This window comes from Taudactylus pleione, unplaced genomic scaffold, assembly GCF_031769625.1.
Source record: "Taudactylus pleione unplaced genomic scaffold, aTauple2 ptg001137l, whole genome shotgun sequence".
Classification (NCBI taxonomy): Eukaryota; Metazoa; Chordata; class Amphibia; order Anura; family Myobatrachidae; genus Taudactylus; species Taudactylus pleione.
The window spans coordinates 502,227-521,730 of record NW_028285538.1 but is presented as its reverse complement, the minus strand read 5'-3'; the positions used below and the strand labels follow the sequence as shown (position 1 = coordinate 521,730).

Here is a 19,504-nt window from a genome sequence, read left to right as displayed (position 1 = left end):
ATGCTGCCAGTAGTGCTTATGAAAACTGTATTTATTTAAAAAAATAGATAATGGTAAACATTTATAAAAGGAAATGTCCTTACTACACGTGCCATTTTTGTGTAGGGGGCAAAATGCTCCCCATTATAAGTATAGGTCTGACCGCCACAAGATCTGAGCTGATCAGAAATGGTGCATGGTGGTGTGCCTTACTCTAGAGGAACACCCCTAAAAAGGTACTTTCCACCATTTATTATTTCATTAAAGGCTTAACATCACGATCTTTTCCAAGGTTTAAGGATTTACAGGACTATTGCTGTAGCAGATAGATGCTAGTATGAAACCGAACTGGCAGCAGACAACTATGTGCTGATCAGGGATTGCAGCAGACAGACAACTGTTAGACAATGCTGGGTCAGGGCTGGCGGCAAACAAGCTCATAATCCAGAAACAGAGAGGTCTGGGGTAGGAGGTTAGCAGAATCTGAAACGCCAACCAAGTCAGGAACATTTCCAGTTTAAAGCTACAACAAAGCAGGAACTATCACTAGCACTAGAGGAACTGCAGAGCATCTATTTAACCTTGCCATAGCCAATGGGCTATAAGGTAGAAACCCTACACCCTCTAGCCATATTCACGGCGCCTTAAAGTAGAGCGGTCTGGAACACTATCTGAAGTTTCCATGATAGGAGCCACCATTACTATCTGGTATAAAAGAGGTTAACAAGGCAAAAGAATTTTGCCCTCTAGAATGTTGTTATGCTTTATCATGGGTAATGATTTAAAATACTTCAAGGTCACTGAAGCCCATGATTAATTATTACACAGTCATTGTATTCAGAAAGTACATTAAACCAAGAGTGGACTACGATATGTCAGTGCTGATATGTTTTTGACTAATCATAGTCCTTGAATGATACATGTGATTGTTTGTGCAGTGAAGTATTGTATTGAAGTAATAGTCACTGCTTTTATCCAACTTTCACCCACCCCATTCTCTTCTGTGGTTTAAAACTAATGTATCTTTTATGTGCAATACAAAATAACTCTAGAAAATATTTTATTTTTTTATCATCATTTGCCAAATGATTGAAATAAAAAATGTAATTTGCAGGATAATTAACTTTTTTGTACTTAAGCAAGTATTTTTTGAAAATCAATATATAAACCAAAAATATAAAATCAATCTAAAAACTATAATAATTCTAGGAATTATCTAATTATTCCAGTCTATAAAGATAAACATTTAAAACTTTGCTAGATATTCATTTTATTGAAAATGTTCACATAATGTCATGTATTATTACATATAGTGTATGTGTATAGCGCTTATTTTTGCTGCAGTATTTAAACAGACAATTTTATTAAAGCAAAACCATCCCTTTATTCAGGAACACATACAGTAAAACACAATGGACCTGATTCAGAGCCGCTCACAAAAAGCGAGCGCTCGCTCTGTATCAGGGCGGCCACTTTTTTTTTTTTGATCCGGCCTCCTGGCCGCTCGCTAAGCTGTGGGTGACTACCGCGATGGTCTCGACCATCGGTCTTGTGGTAGGGTCTTGTCTGATGCAAGCCCCAGTGAGCTTCCGGCTCTAATAGAGCCGGAAGCTCACTACTGACATCACTCGTGATGTCAGTAGGGCCACCCACAAATGGCAGGCATTCCTTTAGGAACGCCTCTGTTTGTTCAGCCACCCCCCCTCCCCGCCTACGAAACAGGGGGAGCTGTCGATTAATATCGACAGCCGCCCCGTTTGTAGCGAGCCCCGGAGCAAGTACATTTCTCAGTCGCTCCGGGGCTTGCACACGCACATTGCGCACGGTGCACGTGCACAATGCCCCACCATCGACCCGCTTGCGAGCGCATAACGCTTGCGAGCGGGTCTGAATCAGGCCCAATGAAAGCTGATAGGTTCAGATAACAATAATGCTTCATTGCCCTGTAATATCACCAGTCCTTATTTTATCCATAGACTGCATTTTCATTAATGTTGCTTCAGTATACAAATAGGCGCACACCACTATACGTTACAAATTCCAATAGACAACATATTTTACAAATTGAGGTCAATTCAAATAGACTTGCTCTGCGAGTTCCTGAGGCTATATGCCGCATTGATGGTAGCTCCAGACTTATAGGGCTGCGTACAAAAATCTGCGAGTCCGGGGGAGAGAGCAGCTAATTGAATTGACCCCATGGCATTCTGATACATTGTATTTTCCTATGTAACCTTTTCAATCTACTGTTTACTGTTGATGCTGTTGTTACTTTTGAATTTATCTGTGACAAAGATCATTGTTTGTATTTATTTTTATTGTAATAATTGTGTTTCTTGAAGTATGTATACTGATGTTATTTAGTACTGTATATTTGCAATATGTGATAAAGGAGAAATAAATAAAATATTGTTATACAGTGTTGTATCTTGACCATAGATTTCTGCCATAGTAGTAGCAAAATGATAACGTGAGATAGATAATAAACATATTTATTGGGGTCATTTATATTCTGTAAATTGCTACATGAAGAATTGCCATTAATCTTCTATTTTATGCTACCAATAGTATTTAAAAATAAGCCCTGAAACCTGGACATGGAAACACAATCTTACTGATGTAAACCTGCATTAACTAAAGTGTATGTATAATCTAATATATTTAGTGAGTTCCAATGTCATTGCCTCAGTATTCGTTAGGGTACTTTGCATATTGTATTAATATATGGGATTCATCCTGATAAAAGTGACTTCAAAGACCCATGGCATGTAGAAAATCACTTAATTTAAGAAAACCTTGTAAATTACAGTAGAAAGTACATTATACCATGTACAATTAGATGCTCGCTCATGGGATCCTATTAGTACAGTAATACGCTGTACATAAGAGATGCCGGCTATCTCTGGGATGATAAAGGCCACTGTAGGCCATTTGGTAGTTAATGAGCTCTTAATTTGACGACTGGTTACACAAAAGTAGAAAACTTTGGTCCAAATTGCCTAGGGTGAGCAGCACACTGGTGATAATAAGACAACGATCAGCCCCCCTGGTCACACACCAGGGATGTGTCTTGAGAGATATAGATTAAATAAAAGCTTATATTTCTATCAGAAGCCATTAGAACATCCTGCAATTTATCTTGTGCTGGTAGCATGTCTTGCCATAAACACTTAGTAAACCAGAAGAGCTGCTAAATTCCACAAGAGCAGTGTAGCTGTCACCTCCAGTCAGCCCGTCTCACACATAATGTCTCCATTTCCATCCTAGCACTGAATAAAATGATACTTACTGCAGAGCCATAATGTAATCTGCTATATGTCTAGTGCTAGGTCAGTGTGCATAATGTAATGGGTCTTCCATAAAATCCAGGATATAATAGCAGCTCTGATAACACTATAAATAATTACACGAGGAACAAATAACACAATAGAAGTTCTATTTTCTAAAAACCGTAGATTCCATATCTCTCCTCGGAGGTTTTGGTGGAGGGATTTTAGGCCAGATTTCCTTAGCGTACAGGGTGGTATGAAGTCCAGCCTCTCGAAGAGCCATCTCAACCCGGACTCTCTGGTCAGATACAATCTATATGACAGGGAAGATAAGCAGGCTTTTAAAAGGACAGACTGACATTTTACAGATAATGTAATCAACTTTGTGCTTATAGACTAACAATATCCTACCTGACTGAACTGTAATATCAAGTGTGGTACAAAAGATTGACAATAAAAAGGTAGTCACCACATGGTCGACATGCAATAGATCCACAGGGACAAAAGGAAGACATGGTTAAATGGTCGACAGGTTCAAATGGTCAACACACAAATGGTGCCTAACCCTCCCCCTAATGCAGTGTTGGCTAACCTTGACACTCCAGCTGTTATGGAACTACATAACCCAGCATGCACTGCTACAGTTTTGCTATTAGGGCATGCTAAAACTGTGGCAGGGCATGCTGGGATATATAGTTCCACAACAGCTGGAGTGTCAAGGTTAGCCAACACTGCCCTAATCCCTAACTCTAACCCTCCCCCTGGTGCCTAACCCTAACCCACCCTTCAGGCAGGGGCGCTGCGAGGGGGATGGAGTGGGTACGAATTACTCGTGCCTTGGCTGTTGGAGAGGCCAGAATCTCACCGATCCAGGCACACACTCCCCTTCCTGGAACATCACACCGTGAAGCCGCTGCTCTTTTCCCTCCGCCAGCCAATCAGGTGCTTACCGGCATCACTCACTCACACTGTACTTGGCTGCGAGTCCACCCTTTCCTGTATGCAGTATATGACAGCAGCTGCTGATTGGTTAAGAGTGGTCTGACTCTTAACCAATCATAGCTAAAGCCTGGTACACACTAGAGTGATATTGGCCTGATTTGGCCAAACAGGAATGACAAATCGCGCATATCGTGCAGTGTGTATGCCCAATTTGCGCACTCCTGTGGTCACATGTTATATCATGTGGTTGGACGTGATTCACGTCCAATCACATGATATCACATGCGGCGCCATACATATTAATGAAGGATGGAACAAGTAATCGTTCCGTCGTTCACTAACTCTGGTAATGTGTACCAGCAATCATACGATGTCCAGGGTGAAGGCAAATCGCCCTGAACATCGGACCGACTGCCGGTCGCTCCAGTGTTTACCCACCTTAAGGTGCAGGAACCCTCGCGGGTTACTTGTCAGTCTCCGGGGAAGCGGTATATATACAACATGGGTAATCGATTCGTTTTTCTGCTAAGCCCCAGAATGAGTGAGTGAACGTGTAATAAAGTGTTAAAACGTTTGGTTTCTGTGTTATGTCTTTTTTTTCACAGTGGGGTAAAGGTGACAGCGGCCTGCTGGCACTTGTGGTTCTAAAAGTGCTGCAGTGCAGGCTTGCTGGGACCTGTAGTGCCACTGTGAATAACAATATTATTTCTATATTTAACCCATTACCCCTGCAACCACCACCTTTGGGGGGTACAGGGAAGAGCCCTGTGCTTTCAGCCAAGTGCCGGTTGATTCTCGGGAGGGGTGTGTCTCCCTGCTGTGGCATTACCACCTCGGCTGGATCAGCCTGGTGCTGCTTGTAGGAAAATAGGGGAAAACCCACATTGGTTTTTTCCCTGATTTTCCTGTACCAGAATGGGCTCAGAGGTTCAGGGCTGGTTATGCTTTTTAACCGTTTATTACCCATATAGCTCAGAAGCACTGCACAGATCACATTGATCTGTGCAGTGCTCCTGCTGAATACGCTGCTGAGGAGGGTGTCTATTTAAAACTTCTATTTTGGCCCGAGTTTGCTCCATGTACAATTGTGTTTGCAAACACCATTCTTGGTAAATCCCTGTCTATGGAAAGTACTTTCGAGTTGGTTTGAAAGTGTATTGACTTCTATTTGTATGTTCGGTTGTGTTTTGCAGGTAGAATCATATTTTTAAACACCCATTTCTGCCTTTAGTAAATCTCTGTGTTTAAAAATCAGGGGAAATTCTAATTGGAATGCAATCTCGGCCAGTCAGGATTCTTAGTAAATATACCCCTAACAGCAGGGGTATAACTAGGCATTTGAAGGCCACATAGAAAAGTCTGTAAGGGCCCCTATGCACCACCCAATGGTGAAAGATGTATATAACATATGTAACTGTGACAAGGAAGATGGGGCCCTCAGCTCTGGGCCCCATAGCAGCTGCACCTCTTGCAGCTATGGTAGTTACGCCCATGCTTATCAGTATAGGGTTTATAGATATACACGTGTAAGCACAGGTGACTTAATTGGTATCTCTGGGCCTGATTCAGCAAGGAACGCAGTTGCTAATACGAACGCAATCGGTCGATTGTTGCATTCTGCGCATGCGTATACATCACAGAGCGTGAACTAGAAATTATGATCGGAACTGCGATTGCTGAGGCTACGCAGACCCAGAGCAGAGTGATTGACAGGAAGTGCCATTTGTGAGTGGTGATGGGGGGGGGGTCGGGCGAACGCAGGCATGTCAGTGCATTTCAACGCCATTGCAGGGTCGTGCATAAATGATTCACTGCGTGGCCATAAGCAGCCATGGCAATGATAGTGTGAATGGCTGTTAGTAATTTCTGAGTAAAGTCAGGGCTTGTGCAGTTGTGCATATGGGTCCGATGTTACTGATGATTTTGCTAGGTTGCCCTAGTATATGGATATGAGTAATGGGAAGTGGGCGTTCTTATGTCTGGCTGCAGTCGCACTGTGAATGCACACATTTACATAGCAGCGCTGATATCAGCAACTGCAGTACGTGCATATAAGCAGAATTGCGAACCGTAGTGAATCAGGCCCTCAATTTGTTTATGCCATCTGTCCACAGTTATGGATATTCTTAGAACCTGGACTGTTAGGGTGTCTTGAGGACAGAGAGCCTGATTCCGCAAGGATCACTATTGCGATTACGCAGACAATAGTTGCATTCTGCACATGTATATGCATCGCAGTCTGCATGTGCAAACCAACCATTGCGATCGGGACTGTGACTATGGAGACCCATCGTAGAGTGATTGACAGGAAGCACCATTTGGGTGTGGTGACGGGAGGATGGTCGGCAAAACACAGATGTGCCAGTGCGTTTGAACACCATTGCAGGGCCTCGCAGAAATTAGGCACTGCGATGCCATATGCAGCTTGGGCTTTCACTGCGTGCGCTGAGGTTAGCAATTTCTGAGTAAGGTCAGAGCTTGTGTAAGTGTGCGTGAGGCTGCGATTGTACTCAATGTTCCCAATTGTTTTGCAGTCCTGCAAAGTATTACGGATGTGTGTAAGGTAAGGTGGGCGTCCTTATGTTAGGCTGCTTATGGCAATGCGACTACAATCATTAGCATATCTTCGCAGTGAGACTGTGTGTGTAATCGCTATTGTGATCGCAATAGTGTTCCTTACTTAATCAGGCTCAGAGTTTTCAGATACGGGGCCTGATTCAGACCCGGACGCTATTTGCGTCCGCTCGCTGGCTAAAAGGGGCTGGCTATTTAAATCATGTGCTCGCACTGTGTCGCGTAAAGCCGGCCACTAAGTAATAGCGAGCGGCCGCACTATGCGTTCGCACCTGTATAAATACGCCCCTTTGCCACTCGCAACACACGTCATCACCGGCAGTTGCAGGATTAATCGGGAACATCGAGAGCCATCGGAGCTGCTCGCAGTGCTTGTGGTAGCCTTTTCCCTCCACAACATTGCGATCAATTCTGGCTAAAATACAACCCAGTCACATGTGTAATGACGCTACTTTGCTAATTATGCACACCCATTAAACGCCGGTCAAGCACGCCTCCGTTCGCACATCCACACCCCCGTTTTCAAGCACCTTCCCCAATTACCACCCACAAACGGCACTGTCTGTCACTCAAAATAGCGGCCCGACTGCGGGCTACGGGCGAGCACTTTACAATCGCAATGACTGGTTCGCGCACGTGCATTGCGACTCATACGCATGCGCAGATTGCGAAAAATCGCTCAATGCAAGCGAGCGCAGCATAGCATCCGGGCCTGAATCAGGCCCACCAGAGCCGTAACTAGACTTTTTGGTGCCCTGTGCCAGAAAGAGCATCGGCGCCCCCCTCATTTTTCAAATGGACATAATTCACCCAAAAAAGGGCCATGGCTTCATGGGGAAGGGCCAGTGAAGAGATAGGAGAGGCCAGGAGATGCTGGGGATGAAATAAGAGGAAGCTACAAGTGAGAATGATAATAAACAGAAATTTGACAGGCCCAAACAGCGCCCCCTGACCTGTGATGCCCTGTGCGATGGCACCGGCCGCACTACCCTAGCTACGGCCCTGAGGCCCACTGTACCCTGTTTTAAAGGTTCCACTTTAATTTTTTGGAATATGAACAATATCCGGAGAGGTTAGAGGGGTCACAGTCTTTATTCAACTCTGAAAATGTCTCCACCTGGCTTATACTTTGTAAAGCATCTTTGAATCAATTGGAAGAGTGACCAAACTTGTTCACATGCAACATACAGCACTTAATTTGGTCTCTTCATTCAGCCCATAAATAATTATACCATAAAACATGCAGAAATAGGTTACAGTTGTTTGTACCCAGCAGGGGCCGTGTTAATGTCTTTTCATTTAGAAATTCAGTGGAAGAAAAATTTAACCTGTGGTTCATAAAGTTTTGCATGTAACTAGATATGTATACAGGTGTCCATAAGTGTGTAAACACCCTTATAAATGGAAATGAGTAAGGAAAATTAATCCACTGTCTACACATATGATATGGGAGTTGGGGAAAACTTTTTAGGGTATGTCACCAGTATGGCGGTCATCTTGAAGTCGGCCATCTTGGATGCAACTCTACTTTTTTAACTGGGAAGGTAGTCATGTGACATATCAAAATGAAGAACACCATTATATGAAATTCTGCATCCGTTTAACATATCTTTATTCATTCTCAAGTTTTAAGTGAGTTTTCTTTTGGAGGTAGTAACATTAATGACAATGGCACTAACACAAACAGAACGTGTTGAGATTGTCTAGATATCTGGAAAAAGAAGCACACATGCTATTGCAAATGATTTTAACCGTCACACAAAATGGCAACTGTACTGTGAGTAATGGGTGGCCTAACTCCTTGTCACATTTAAAGAAACTGGATCAGTTGCAGATGAACAAAAAAGTGAGTGGACGATCAAAAACAGCTACAGATGAAGCAACAATTGCTGCGCTGGCATCATTTTCAAACAGCCCACAACGTAGCACTTGTCTGTTTCGTGAATGTGGGGTTGGTTGTACGGCCATTTGGAGAATTGTCTACACATAAATTGCACCCCTACAAGATTCAGATGTTGCAACACCCGACTGAGGATAACCTAGACCGTCGGGTGGAGTTTGTACACTGGGTAACACAGCTATTTCAAGTGAACCCTCATTTTCCACACCAGGTATTGTTTAGTGATGAGGCAAATTTCTTCGGCAATTGTGAGGTAACAAACAGAACCACAGGTACTGATCAGAGTCATAACCTCACTGGATGGATGCCTGTAGGGTTGTAGCCTCGGCAAAACAGTTGTTATGGTGTGGTTTGTGGGCCATAGAGGTCCAGTCCAGTAGCTTTCCATTGGATTTCTCTCTGTGGGGTTACCTGAAGAAACGTGTTTATGTTGTGAAGATGTAAGATCGTTATCATCAACAACAAATTGTTGATCTTGTGTTCAGATTCAGCTAGACTTGTTGGTCAAGGTTTATCAGGAATGGGAAAAGAGAATAGCCTTAACACTGCAACATAGTGGACAGCACTTCGAACATATCCTATAAACTTTATGATAAAACTCAAGAATGAATAAAGATACATTAGAAAGAAGAACAGCATTGTTTTTCATGTGAAATTCTGCATCTGTTTGATATGTTACATGACTACCATCCCAATTAAAAAATTAGAGTCACCGACTTCAAGATGGCTGCCATACTGGTGACATACCCTTTGGGGTCCATTTATCTTTGTATATTTGCAGCTAAACCCCCGAAAACACAGGTTATCAGGGGTTAACTGCAAATATTACGTTTTCCCCAGATGTATGAAGCAGTCCATCCCTGCGATGTGTCTGAAAGGACGGCCGCCATTGCCGAGGGAGGAACCTTCTCCCAGCTTTATTATGCGAAGTGTAGCCCATAGGCTACAGTGGCTAACGCCATCAGATGTTGGTAAATTTGGCAGCATCGCATCCTCCATCGCATCCTCCTCTATGGGGGCTGCGGCTGCCAGCGGGAATGGAGGGATCGCTGCAGGTATCGGAGATTCTGGAATCCTCCCCTGGCAATGGCCGCCATGCATGTGCAGTCAGCGTGACTGTGCATGCGCTGCAGCCCCGGCAGCTCTCCGGGCACATCGCAGGGATGGGCTCCATTTGGATGATACATTCCGGCGACAGGATCACATCTTGCAATGCGATCATGGGTGGTAATGTCATGCCCAGATGGATTGCAATTGCGATCATTAATAAATGGGGGCCTTTGTGAGAAATTGTGGGCCTGATTCAGCAAGAAACGCAACTGCGAATGCAATAGCGATTATGCATGCAGTTCAACTGCGATAGTATGCTAATCCATTGCGATCGCAATGCCGCTGCTGCACTACATAACGACGCCCAGCTTAATGTTTAACAGGACTACGAAAACATTGGTACAATGAGAACCATCGCAGCCTCGCGCACACTTGCACAAGCCCTGACCTTACTCAGAAATTGCTAACAACCACGCACGCTACCCGGCCTCAGGCTGCGTAGGGCATCGCAGTGACTAATTTATGCACGCCCCTGCAACGCCGTTGAAACGCTCTGACATGCCTGCATTCACCCGACCACCATCCTTTTATCACCCACAAACGGCACTCCCTGTCAATAACTCTGCGATGGGTCTGCGTAGTCACTGCGTTCGCAGTCCCGATCGCAGTGGCTGGATCACGCACGCCCACTGCGATGTATGCGCATGCACACTATGCAACAATCGGCCGATAGCGTGCAAATTAGCAACTGCGTTCCTTGCTGAATCAGGCCCTGTGTCCATATCTTGTGCTTTTTATTTTCAATATTTTAGTCTTAGCCATTCCAGAACCTATAAATGATTACATAAAATAATTTACTACTGTATATTTCTTTTCTTTTAGTGTAAGTTGGAAATGTTATGCTTGGTAATGTTGTGAAGTCTCTCTGTAATAACACAGACCAGTGACAGTCTTCATACTGGTGAGTGTTGCAGAGCTGGTATAAAGGTTGGTGCATTTGGACTGTATATGGATCATCTGCTCAGCTCTCGGGAGGATTAGACAAACCCTCCTCAAATAAAACAGAAAATCTAACACTGGGAAAATATGAGGGAAATGGTAAAGGTCATCTGCAGCAGCTGTGCGGATCACTCATGTCTATCAATGGTTAGGAGTCTAGAGGTGTAAACAGACATTGTATAAGGGATCCTAAGTGCGTTTCTCTAGGTTATGATGGACGTGTCACAAGAGTCACTGGGCTCTGCATGCTGTCAGTCTACACACAGTCCAATAAAACTATCTGCAATCAACTACTGAAACCGTCACCTCAGCCTCAATCAACAATAAAAGTATTACATTTTACAGTGAAATTGCTGAGTTTCCATGACTATTTAAATTATATATATTACAAATATTGTGTTCTGTCGAACAGGATTTTAAAGTGCAACCCCTTCCAGAAAGAGACCCTCAAAGCTATAACCATGGACTACTTTTTAATCAGTTTTTTTTTTTTTAATCAGTTCATTATTTAAAGAGATCATGAGCGTAGACAGACTGAGCATATGAATGAGTGCAGATAGTGTTAATACAATACAAATCAGAACATATAAATAGAACCAATAGAAAACAAAGTACAGGGGGGTAGGCCGAGGGGGAAGTGTAAAGCTGGCCACACATCTAAAGATTATCTGTCCAACCAGCCAATTAGTTGATTGGTTGGAATGAAAATCTGGTAAGTTATGAAAGTAAATGACAATCAGCAATTTGCTCCCAAACGCGGGAAAATGGACAAAAACTGTTGTTTGAACAAATTGTTTAGATCAAACATTTAACAAACTTGTCTGACGACAATTTTCATCTGTTTTCTGGCATTTAGGAGCAAATTGATGATCATCAGTTACTCCCATGCGTTACCAGATTTTCATTCCAACCAATCAACAAGTTGGCTGGTTGGATGTAAGTTGGTCTAGTGTGTGGCCAGCTTAAGTGTAAGGGGGGCGGGCAGGACTACTTGAGAAGACAGAGCATATTGAGGATGTGCAGAAGGTATAATTCTAGAGACAAAGAAGAGTACCTATCCAAGGTAATACGAGCAAGGAAGGGTGAAGCGAGGAGAATGGTCCTCCCCGTCGCGGCATGCCTTTATAGAAGAGCATCAGATGGCCCCTTTAGTGGAGATAATAAGTGATATTTTCCATCGCCGCAATATGCCAAATTTGCAACTTTAAAGCAGAGAGAGATGGTTGGAGAGGGTTTTTCAAATTGCGAACTATCCATTTTTTGGCAGCTACTAGAATACGGAACAACAATTTGTGGGAGTGCAAGGCGAGATCTGGGGTTTTTAATCAGTTTTAATAAAATAAAAATCATTGTTTGTGCATCATATAATAGGCTTACATACAGGAAAGTCATAAAAACATTACACATACCTGTTGTTCATTGTATGTATATAATTCAAAAAGTGGTTTTTGGAGAACCACATCTTCCTCTGCCCCAATACCCATTTTAGCTTTCCATGCTTTAGTATCACTCATCATTCTGATGGGATCAAATTCAGCTATTACAGCAACCTGCAATGCACAAATAAGAGCACAAGATAGGTTTAAATACTACATCGAAACATATAGGTTAGAGGTAACGTATGCCGTTCAAATTTCCAACATTATACATTTTCATCATTCGTTATGGAATACTGCAGCCATTAAATGCAAAGGACCTTTTATAGCAAAGAGAATTAATGCTCACCAGCATGTATATATTGGCACCTGTCCCTTAGAGACCTTGACATTACTGTCTCATTTTAAGATGCCAGAAACAGAAACATGATTTTCTGGGACGCTGGCCCTCGTCGCCCCTCCCCCAAACTGCTGTAGTATGTCAATCATGCTGCAGCTTAGGGGGCACTGCGACCGTCATCGCAGACAATGATTGGCACATGTGCAGTACAGACAGGTCCGTCAAGGGCTGTGCTGGGCAGCGGTAAAAAAGGGGCATGGCCTAATTGTGGGAGGCATGGCCACGCACCCTTAGGTAAAAAAAATGTTTTGCAGCGCTGTGCGCTGGCGAGGGGGTGCAATGAGCCCCCTCAGCCCGGCGCATAACCAGTGGGGGGCATAATCAGCTTGATCGCTCACCCCAGAAGCATAGGAGACTGCTGTGGCTGCTTCTTAACAGCCGCGAGCAGTCTCCCAGTGCAGCCCAGCACACAGCAGCGTGTGCTGGGCTGCTGTGATGTAAGAGGGGGGGGAGCGGTGCCGGACCCAGGCCCCAGCTGGGCCCCTCCAACAAGCCCGGGCCCGGGTAATTTGTACCTGCCCCCCCACCCCTCTTGGCGTACAGATCCTGCCCATGCGCTGTTCAGGAACTATCACAGTTGTACGCGAACCATTGTGCTTGTATACAACTCTTCTCTTTGATTCACGAGGGGGCATGGTTGAAAAACTTCATAAGTTTATTAACCATTAATAAACCATTAGCGCAATTTGTGCAAGAAAATAATAAAACCTGACATCGCGTGCCAATAATAAATGTCACATAGCATTCATCATAAAAAAAAAATCTTCTGGGTGGGTTATATAAATACTTAATGAAATAAATAGGTTAACAAAATGTATATGGTTGTCAGTAAAGAATATTTTCTAGGGTTAGTAATCCTGCTAAGAGGATGAATATTCTCATGAATATTGTCATATTCGGTTCACAAAATGGCTGCACCCACTGTGAGGAGGGGACAGGTGCCCTAGTGTCACACAGACTCCTTCCTATGAAGGTACTGAAGCACACACTACAGCATTCCCAAAGACATATTACCTGTTGTCGCAGAGCCTGAAGCCTTCTCTGTCTCTCTAACTCTACGTGCTCCTCAAGCAGAGCCATCTCCTGTCTGTCTGACAGACGCTTCTCCAACATCTGCTGCCGGTAAACAACCCTGAGAAGACATGTTGCGGGAGAATGACTTCCCCAGTTTGTACAATTCATGTTTCATGCTGCTTCCTTAGGCAGGATAAAATAAAATAGTATTGGTGTTATGTTTATCCTGAGCATATTGCTCTGCTCCATTCAGGTCAATGTCAAAACAACATATTTGCATGCGGCCTGTGACTTTATTTCTGAAACGTTCACATCTTCCTGACAGGCTATGATGGACGCCTTTTTATCTCGATTGCTCGATCAATAAAGGTTCAGATCATTTTTAAAACTGAGTCCGTCAGTACAAATACACAAGGGGACAACAGAGGGATGGATGTAGCAGAGATTATGTTATTCTTTCTAACAAAGGAGATGGGAAAGTAAGAACATCAAGGATAATTTATGAATTGGAGACATGAGCGCCAATGCTGTAAAAAAACAAAAATACCGTTATTGACTGTGGTAATCCTCGCCAGCGGTAAGGTCCACCAAGTCATGTCAGCACTTGAAGCCCCATGCAAAATATTGGGGCCCTATTTGAGAAGGATTGTAGAATACTTTTTCTATTCTCTTACAGAAGAAAATTAATAAAAAATATTCATTAGCTGAAAAAAAAGCATTTTTTTCATTCTAAAATGTATTTTATTTTTTTGTTATATTTTTATCTATTTTTATTGATTTATTTTAGTAAGCGGAATTGAAAGCCAAAGTTTGGGCTTTCAGTTTCACTGCGTAATTAGGTTTCCTATTCAGAACAGAATTTTTATGGGGGTTCCTTGACATTGATAGAACTGGACGTGGTAAGTTTGTTATAATCAGACAAAAACAGCTTACCGAATCACACATGCACACTTCTTCTCAGACTGGAGCTCCGGGTGAGTATCACAGAGACTGCTTAGTATTGTTGAGCTGATAAGATTTTTCTGATAATTTTTTGCAATAAGAGATTTTCCATCACCGTGGTAAGCGGCAATAGAAAATCAGCTTCATCCCTGGATGCTATTGAATAAACTCCTAAATTAGGTTCAATGAGCAGTATACTGGGACAATAATTGAAATTAATTAAACAAATGGTCCTCAAATGGTAGTAGGCAGTACTTTACAGTGATATTACCACTCTGTTCACCTTGCATGTGCCAGCCAGCAAACGTAAGTGCAGACTGATATCCAGGGGGGTGTTCCTAACACCAGGATGTGGGTGTGTACCTATGAATGAGTGTCATCCTACTGAAAGGGGTGCACCCAGGTGCATAGGTGGAAATGGTACATTCTATGATAATCCCTGAGATATGGATGCCCATCAATGGGTTAACCTTCGACAATCACCATTGGTGGTTAACCTTGATGGTATGAAACCATCACCACGGGAACCATCTATGGTTTCACCCACCGATGGTCATCCCTGCTCTATTATTTGCTGTGCCAATCAGAGGATCAGAGGTGGGGCAGGTTCATGGTTCATACCAGGGGGCGGAGCTAGGCTCCGTGTCCCAGTGCCAAGTAGGAAAAAAAAAACATTGGGGATCTCTGTACCATGATGGCAAAACCATCTAACATTGATAGTTAACCATTGATGGTCAATGGCCATCCCTACGCTGAAAGTACTGTGGGTGGTATGAAGTCTGGCTGCAGTAACTAAGATGGAGGAGCATAGAATAAAGCATGTACGTTGTAGGAAATATACTGTACAAACAATTGTGAGTTATGTGGTTATCTTTAACATCACTAAGAACCAAACTAAGTGATGATATAAACAATAACCAAAGTTAGAATATATTTCACAGAGTTTCTATAAGTATCCACATTCCACACCACCCATGCAAGACATTTGATGGAAGTGCCAGAGTGTAGTCAACAGTTCTGCAAGCCAACAAAATTGCAGTGGTATGTTTGTTAATGGTTTCACTGCAAACCTATTCGCCCTGTACTGTGTGGTGCACAGGTACACAACGGACTCCCTTGTGTTGCGGGATCAATACTAATCTTCCAGATTTGTGAAAACTCTGCAGCTTACTTGGCGTCTCAGCCCATAACAGTCAACTGTTCAAGTTATCCAAGGTTTAACCCTTTGCTGGAGAGTTCTGCAGAAATCTGCTAGTGATGATTTTGGACACCAGCTTGGGATTGTTTAATAAAATGGAGCTACGTGCGCAAATGTAGCCAATGCAACCAATCAGACCGTAGATTATATTTTTGGCTAGTGCACTACAGAAATGGGAGCATATGGGCATGATTCAGAGGTGCACGCAAATTCCATCAAGACTGCGCTTCCGTAACACCGCGGTTCTGCGAAAATATGCAAATGTCTTAGCCATCGGGATTTGTACAGCTGCGTCTCTGATCCGCTGCTTGTGTCACACATCGGTGTCACACATCGTCACACATCGGTCGCCTCATCGATCCTCTGAGCAACCCTATGATTGCTCAGAATGACCATCAGTAGTCAGCCACCAAAGCCATTGCAACCGTTTACACAGATGCAATTGCTGGCCAATGACATTCCCTTCAAACGGTCTAGACACACCTGCGTTTGACTCTCCACCGCCCCCGTTACCTCCCACAAACGCTCACTGACTGTCAATCACTCTGTGTCCAAATCCCCACTCACTACAAATACCATTGGTAATCAAACTTGGCTCGTGCAACACTGATGCTTGCGCAGTTAAAAAACAAGTGCTCAAAATACGCAAGTATTGGCATTGTCTCCACCTCTGAATCAGGGCCTATGACACTTCCCATTGGTTATAAAGCTTTTGTGCCCATAGCACTGCTTTAGGAAATAACCCCCAATATGTTGGTGTTTGGCCAGTGCCGCACTTGCCGTTCTCTGTCTTTCTCAGCTTGTTGGGCCATTATACACTTCAGCTCCTCTAGGCGTTGCAGATCTCGCCTCTGTAGCTCTTCCCACGCCTGTTGCTTCTCAGTTTTGTACTTTTGTATCTGTCGCGTGAGGCAAAAAAGAGAGTTAAAATGTGCCTAAGCCTGCGTGACAAGCCATACAGAAGGAAATCCCAAAGGCCAGAATATCTTGATATTGTTTCTTGCAAATACTGTTATGTTTAAATGTGCTGTGAGGCTTGAAATCCCAGGCTTTGTTTTCCTGCGGTTTCACTGTTGATTTAATTTCTAAGTAAGTGGAAACATTTATAAGACAAAGCGACACATTCCGTGATACTACCCACCTGCACCTTCTCTAAGCACAAAAATGCTGTTATAATATATGTACTTTAGTTTTATGCCACACATAGCTGTCTGGGGAAGATTTACTAACAATCCTGCAAGGCAAATTAAACCAATTAGATTCTAGCTCTAATTTTCCAGGCTATACAAAATAAGTGTTAGCTAGATCTGCTGGATACTCACTAGACAACTTGCAAATGATGCGATGGTCGTCTAGATTTCCCTTGAACTCCCGGACAAACGATATAGTGCACACACACTGTGCAATCTTCCAAATGACCAAACGATATATCTTGCATCATTTGGTGGGTAGATCGTTAATGATAATAAGAGATATGGTAAGACCTTACCGTTGTTATCTCTATTTCTACGAAGTCCATAGGGATCCACAGGAGACCTTGGGATATAGGCGATGACGTCAGTCTCGGGCACTTCAATAGTTAAACTTGTGCTCCCAGGATGCACCAGGCCCCTCTCCTATTCCCCGCCCCCAAGCCAAGGCACCTCAGTTTCGTAACAAGCCAATGGCCGGAGGAGGAGAAGAGAGAAGGAAGAATTTCTGGAACACACAAGTATCACACTCTCACATACAGAAGGAGATGGAAACCGGTGACCAGAATACAGCCCAACTGCAGCACAGGTGCGTCAGGGTGGGAGTCCTGTGGATCCCTATGGACTTCGTAGAAATAGAGATAACAAAGGTAAGGTCTTACCATATCTCTTATTTTCTACTGCAGGATCCATAGGGCTCCACAGGAGACCTTGGGGATGTCCCAAAGTAGCCTCCTTAAGGGTGGGGACGCTCCTGTGCGGAGAGGATAATCTGCCACCCGAAGGAGGCATCCTGAGAAGCAAAGGTATCGAATGCATAATACCTTATGCATGGACAGTAGACCAAGTGGCTGCCTTACACAGCTGAGGCACCACAACTAGCTGCCCACGAGGGACCCACAGACCGAATAGAGTGAGCTTTGACAGAGGATGGAACAAGAAGGCCTTCATGAATGTAAGCCTCTGATATTGCCAGGCGAATCCAGCCTGCCAACGTCTGCTTAGTGGCAGGCCATCCTTTCTTTCGGAAACCAAAAAGGACGAAAAACGAGTCCAACTTCCGAAATGAGTTGGTACGGTCCACATAGGTCTTTAGAGGCTTCACCAGCTGAGAGGTCTGGGGAGTTAAAGGCTGGCACTACAATTTCCTCATTAATGTGGAAGCTGGATACCACCTTAGGCAGGAAACCAGGGCGAGTACGAAGAACCACCCTGTCCCTATGAAAAATCAGAAAGGGGGGACGACAAGAAAGAGCCCCCAAAGCTGATACCCTTCTGACCGAAGCAATGGCCACAAGAAATACAGTTTTAATAGTAAGCCATTTTAAATCCACTTAGCCCAGTGGTTCAAATGGCGGTCCTTGTAGAGCCCTAAGGACCACAGTCAGATCCCATGGAGCCACCGGTGGGATAAAAGGAGGTTGGATGCAAAGCACCCCTTGCATAAAAGGTATGTACATCCGGAAGGGTAGCAATCCTACGGATAAACAGTACTGACAGGGCAGAAACCTGCACCTTCAGAGAAGCAAGGCGAAGACCGTGATCTAAGACCACCTGTAGAAATGCTAAAATCCTGGATAATCCAAATGTTTGAGGATTATAACCTCTGGGGTGACACCATTCAAAGAAAGTATGCCACACTCTGTGATAAATTCTCGCAGAAGCAGGCTTGCGAGCTCTGAGCATGGTGTTGACCACCGAGCTAGAGAAACCCCTGGAACTCAAGAAGGCAGTCTCAAGAGCCACGCCGTCAAAGACAGACGACTCAGGTCCGGGTAGAGGCAAGGACCTTGCGAAAATAGGTCCGGACGCTGCGGCAACAGACTCTGAAGATCTGCGTACCAGTGACGTCTGGGCCATGCTGGAGCTACTAGCAGCATCAGACCTCCTTCCTGTTTGAACTTTCAGATTACCCGAGGCAGAAGGGAGAATGGAGGGAACAGGTACACAAACTGGAAGGTCCATTTGACCGACAAGGTGTCCACCAGCAGAGCTTCCACATCTCTTGTCCTGGATCCGTACCTTGGCAGCTTGTGGTTGTGCCGAGATGCCATCAGATCTATTTCGGGAAGGTCCCACTTGTTTACCAGAAGTTGAAATACTTCCTGATGAAGTGACCATTCCCCTGGGTGTACGTCGTGATGGCTTAGGAAGTCCACTTCCCAGTTTAGGACTCTGGAAATAAACACCGGTGATATGGCTGGGAGATTCACCTCCGCCCAAGTCAGGATTCGGGACACTTCTACTAGTGCCGCCTGACTTCGAGTGTCTCCTTGGCGGTTTATGTAAGCCACTGTGGTGGCGTTGTCTGACTGGACTTGCATGGGATGCCCCTGAAGTATGAGCCGTGCTTGTTGAAGAGCCCTTAGAACCGCCCTTAGTTCCAATATATTTATTGGCAGCATGGACTCCTCCATTGTCCACCTTCATTGGAAGAAGTGTGGACCTGTCACTGCAACCCAGCCCCGGGGACAGGCGTCCGTCGTCAGGAGGACCCACTCTGGAATCCAAAAGGGGTGGCCCTTAGTAAGGTGATTTTTATGAGGCCACCAAGTCAGAGACAGACGTACCTCCGGAGACAGTACCAACGTCTGTGTTCTTATCTGGCGTGGAGATCCATCCCATATGGACAGGATCAGTGTCTGTAGCAGCCTGGAATGGAATTGGCCAT

General features: G+C 44.2%; 1 protein-coding gene across 1 annotated transcript in view; it reads right to left on the bottom strand.

Moving 5' to 3' along the window:
* Positions 1-1,241: 1,241 nt before the first annotated feature.
* The window catches only part of CCDC148 (coiled-coil domain containing 148), a 304,783-nt gene continuing 286,520 nt past the window's right edge, over positions 1,242-19,504 (bottom strand). Inside the window, exons 12-15 of the mRNA XM_088461987.1 lie at positions 16,424-16,542; positions 13,504-13,621; positions 12,123-12,263; positions 1,242-3,561 (exon numbers count right to left, since the gene is read on the bottom strand). Coding sequence (XP_088318113.1) covers positions 3,415-3,561; positions 12,123-12,263; positions 13,504-13,621; positions 16,424-16,542 — 525 coding nt within the window. The 3' untranslated portion in view covers positions 1,242-3,414. The remainder of the gene's footprint in view (positions 3,562-12,122; positions 12,264-13,503; positions 13,622-16,423; positions 16,543-19,504) is intronic.